This window comes from Chenopodium album, chromosome 15 (assembly GCF_948465745.1).
Source record: "Chenopodium album chromosome 15, dcCheAlbu1.1, whole genome shotgun sequence".
Lineage (NCBI taxonomy): Eukaryota > Viridiplantae > Streptophyta > Magnoliopsida > Caryophyllales > Amaranthaceae > Chenopodium > Chenopodium album.
The window spans coordinates 13,952,512-13,957,555 of NC_137848.1; the positions used below are offsets into that span (position 1 = coordinate 13,952,512).

Genomic DNA, 5,044 nt, shown 5'->3' on the forward strand with positions numbered 1-5,044 from the left:
TCCAAATTAGAATTGTTATATTAATTTAAGTGCAACTGCTAGCTTTTGGAATTCATAAACTAATTAGGGGAACACTGTTTAGTGCATCGAGCTAAACCTCTGTAAACACCATTGAGATTGAGCAGGACTCAGCCAAAAAATAATCATCTAAGGATAATCCATCAAGGACCATATTAATAAAACCCAAAATAATGGCCTTACCCAAGCCGAAGTAATGAATATGCTACACACCAATATCGTGCATTTTCTACTGCTGTTGAAGCTTTGTGCTAAAAAGACATTTGTTATAAGGGCTGTTGGAAGTACAAACATGTATATGCGAAAGAGCTATTTAAATAATTAGCTCAGAAATTGCATAGGCACCTAAACATTCACATCACCCCACTATGTAACTGCAGACCCAAAACTCATTTATGTTGATTCACCTGTTACAGAAATTGATGTAAACGCAAGTTAATGTCTATATAAAAAACTGTGGTAGGAAACACACAGATAATTGCTACATATAGAAGACTGTTGTAGATAAATACCTGTGCAAAAACATGGTGTGTTATAAAACGCCGGTCATACCAGCAAGTTGCAGAACATCATATGATACAATGTTCTTAGTATAATTTGCGGTGTATTTGGCTGGAGGATTTGCAATATACACAGTTATCTTAGTAGACTTCTTTGCTCAAGAAAGAGCAACATACAGCTAACCATGAGAAAAACATGGATGTGGGAGATAAACAGACACCTGATTCAAAGTCTGCCCTTAAGACTTACTTATAGTCATCGCAAAACTCAATTTGATTAGGAATTGGTTTCTTTCAAATTGGAATGGATACTTTGATGCAGCCGAAGGTCTCAGCCGAACTCTGTGTATAAACACATGGGTCCCAGCATACTGCCCAACGACAATCATACACTCAATAACATTTGGAAAAAATCTTTTGCATATAAGTCTTGTGCCATTACATAGGCCAGCAGAAGGAAGTATATTCCGCAGCAAGATCACAGGATAATCTTTCTTCAATACAAGTTCATGAGGGCTCATTCCCCCAGGACACAATTTGTTTATGAACTCTGTCGGGTACACACTGCACATTTAATCTAGAATGTTGTCAAAGCTTTTATAAATGACGGGAGATCCCGAGAACTCTTCAATCATGATTGAGTTTTAAGATTTACATCATCATTCATTGGTGTTAGTATTACCCTTTCCGAAAAAATATTACTTGGAGGGGCACCTCCTTTAAACTCAGGAAATGTGGCTGCCATAATTTCTTCCACGGGATCTTTATCCACCACAAGAGATTGGACAATTTCCTTGGGCAGTGGAACATATCCATTCTCTGTTTGCTGCAATTGACCATTACCCAAAGACAACAAAAACTCCGAATATATGGGATCAGCACGAGCTCGTATATTTTCAGTTAGCTTAAACTTTTTGAGCTTAGGCCACAAATAAGAAGTTACGACACTGGCTTGAACTGCTTCTTGTTGTGTTTTGTGTGCAATAATCGGCAACACTTGCCGAAAATCTCCACCAAACACTACAAGCTTACCGCCAAATAAGGAATCATTCTCACATAAATCTTGCAGCAATAAATCTAAAGATTCCGTATTCTCTTTACATGCCACAGAAGCCTCATCCCATATTATCAATGTTGTTTCTCTGAGGAGCGCAGCAAGGCTGCCTTGCTTAGGAACAACACATGCCAATGATGCATCAAAATCAAGCGGTATTTTAAATCTGGAATGAGATGTACGTCTAGAAGGAATATTTGTTGCAGCTATTCCAGATGTAGCTGTTGGCAAAACTATCTTATTCATGAGCTTGATTTGAGCATATAGTGCACTATAGAGGAAAGTTTTACCTATACCTCCTGGTCTGTCAATAAAAAATGCACCTGGTTGGTTATCCTTCACATGTTGCATAATGCATGTAAATGCTTCTTTTTGAGCTGAGTTTAAGCATTCTATACACTGTTGAGGTACAGGTGCATCTAGAGCATCAATTATGTCCTTTGTTCTCTGTATCTCTGAATTTGGATGTTCATATACCTCTTCAATTCCAAAATCACTTAACGATTTACCCATTGCCTCCAAATGTCTTTCAATGTCTCTAACTGTCAGCCTGCGAACCTTGATGGGCTCTGTAAGGAACTTATGATTGTAATCATCTGATAAAAAAGGATAGTAATTAGTCCATAGTGCCACTGGATCAACTGGTTGACAGAAAAATAATATAGTTGCAAACAACCGTCGCAATACAGCTGGCATCTGCACTTCATAAGCTTCCTGAAAACACAAGGTAGCCAAGTTTTCACTTTCTAGTAGTCCCAATTTTAGAGCTGTTTCTTGAAATCTAGAACAAAGAGACCCATTTATAGTACACAAATATTCAAATGATGTAGGACTTTGCACATGCAAAAGCAATAGTCGCAAGTAAAAGCGCTCACCTTCTGTTGGAAACACAAATGCCAATCGACCTACTTGAAATCTGTCTGTCGATCTTTCACTCCATTGTTTCTTCAACGCTTCCCATTTATAATGTTCACAGAATTCACCATATAAATACCCTAAGCCACCACAACTGCAGCATTCATAGCGAAGAATTCAGTGAGCTGAGTTCGTGATCGCTTTGAATTTCCCACAACAGCGTTCAGCTGTTCGAATGGGTGAAGATAAACTGTTTGTTGTTTTGGCAAATGAAATTGCAATAAGAGCACCAAAGGATGTATCTCAAAAAAATCAAAAGCAAACAATCTCCACGCAGCTTCACAGGGGGAAACCCATCTGCCAGACTGAAATTGTTGAATCTCATCAATAACTTCACCATTAGCTGGCACCACATTATAGGAAATTTTATCATGACCCTTATACACATACTTGTATAGATATTTAACAACTTTGATAGTAGAGCACACTTCAACATTTAGATGACAATTGAACAGCATTGACAAATAAGGATTATATCGAATCACCTATCTATTATCAAGTTCAGCACCTCTAATTTTCACTGTATCTCCAGTGTCTCTTTTACGATATGTAGGATAACCATCATCATTAGTTGTTGTGTGTGGCATAAACTGTTTAGGAAATGAATATTTACAACTCTCTCTACGCCCTTTTGTACGCATACAAGAGCACTTAGGATTCAAATGGCCACAAGGGCCATGCATCATATGCTTAAGCACAATTTTGCGAAGAACTGGATCACAAGTCGAAGGGATTTCTGCACACAAAAACTTATCATAATCTTCTGGACATTTAAGCTTCCATCCAGGACTCAAGATTATCAGAAAATGAGCATGTGGTAGCCTTCTTTTCTGAAATTCGATAACATAAATCATTGCAGCAACCCCACCAAAGACTTTATTATCCATAATTTCTCTTTTCAGTGCCAACAATTTTGCTCTAAACACTCTAGCTACCAAATCAGGTCAATGTTGTGCTGATTCACCAGTACCCAACTCTGCCTTAATCTTAGGCCAGTTTGAATTACACGTGATGGTAACAAACAAATCTGGCTTCCCATATCTTTGTACCAGAGCCACAGCATCTAAATAACACTTTTTCATATCTCGAGGTCCACCGATAAAGGTCGGAGGCAAAATAACCCTTTGCCCAATGTTAAATGCAAGAGTCTCTCCACTTTGCAAAGAGTTCAAAATACCTTGATACATGTCATATCTTATAGTGGCCTGATTGTTTCGAAAATAGTCCAGGCGGGTGTTTTCCATTTTCACATACATGTCGACAATATATTGCTGCAAAAGTCAACCAGCTCTTAATAACATATTACCTATGCGCATCTGCAATAGGTATGCATAGTACTCCCTTGGTAAAATATACCGGTCTGCTCTAGTTCTTTTGACAGCTGCCCCTGCATTAATACGAACTGAAAGTTATAGCACTTATGCCAGCAGTATATAGCAGTATTATATATGGTAGATCATAAATAGACAGGCAGAGTTGGCCCTTACTTGTTGCTTCCACATCCAATAAATCTTCAGCAAAATGAACCACACATGATAACACAGGATCAACTTGTACAGCTGCTTGTTATTGACCACCCCAGGACTTTTTCTTCAACCCTTGGCTCCAACCGCTCTCTCCTCGAGGAAACAATAGAGGATATTGCAAAGGATCATAGCACCCATAATTATGGTATATACGGTGAGGTTTCCTTGATCTGCCAGAAACCAAGATATGGGGACTACAACTCTGGCTTGACGAAGCATTTTCTGGCCAAATGCCAGCAACTTCATCAACAGCAGGAGCATTGGACACACGCTGATCAAGAACTGCACTCTTATCAAGCACAATTTGCGTTTCTTCGGTTACCTCAATTTCTTGCAAAGACAGAAAAAAGCAGGCATATGGGTTTGCCTTTGACACTCACATCAAAATATCTATTATATTTTGCCGAACCTCTTGGAAGGATCTAACCCTTTTTTCAGCTTCATGTTGGCCATCATAAAAGTAGAGCTGCAAATACCTTGGGTGACAATCAACTGGAAGTAAATCTGGAACATAATGATATAATTGACTATGTAACTTGAACACATAGATGCCCTTGTCTGTGCTAGCACCATAGTTCCCACCTAATGAGCTAAATGCAAATAGATTATTATACAAGCGAGTATATTGCCGAAAGTGGATTGCATCTTCATCTTGCGATGTAAACAACCTTACAAGTTCTTCAGGCCATTCATTCATGGCAATTTCTATATCACCATCACCACAACAGAAGAATTTGGTCTCGGACGCAAATAATCTCGCAAAACAATGATGGCAATAATAAGGAGCCCTTAATTGCACTGATTCCGTAGGCAATGGAAAACCAATTGTAGCAGCAGGAACCGTTACATCTACACCTGAGGAAAAGGTAAACGCTTAATTCGTAATCAGGCATCACAACTAGAGCACAGTAAACACAAGGTAAACACATATACTGTAAACACAAGGTAACCATACATATATTACCATTATTTGTGCGCCTTATCTTAGGTGCTCTGAGACGACAATTCCCTAGGTTACTACAAGGCAGCAC

The 5,044-nt window shown here is 38.7% G+C and overlaps 2 protein-coding genes across 2 annotated transcripts; both read right to left on the reverse strand.

Annotated features, from left to right (window-relative positions):
• Positions 1–411: 411 nt before the first annotated feature.
• Positions 412–1,090, reverse strand: LOC145580864 (uncharacterized). The gene is made up of 3 exons (XM_081637950.1): positions 769–1,090; positions 571–675; positions 412–425 (listed from the first exon to the last, which is right to left on the reverse strand). The coding sequence occupies exons 1-3, from the start codon at positions 1,088–1,090 to the stop codon at positions 412–414; spliced, it is 441 nt and encodes a 146-aa protein (XP_081494076.1).
• A 59-nt stretch (positions 1,091–1,149) lies between these two features.
• LOC145580865 (uncharacterized) lies at positions 1,150–3,374 on the reverse strand. The gene is made up of 3 exons (XM_081637951.1): positions 2,996–3,374; positions 2,752–2,914; positions 1,150–2,581 (listed from the first exon to the last, which is right to left on the reverse strand). Exons 1-3 carry the CDS (start codon positions 3,372–3,374, stop codon positions 1,150–1,152), a joined length of 1,974 nt encoding a protein of 657 aa, XP_081494077.1.
• Positions 3,375–5,044: the final 1,670 nt, after the last annotated feature.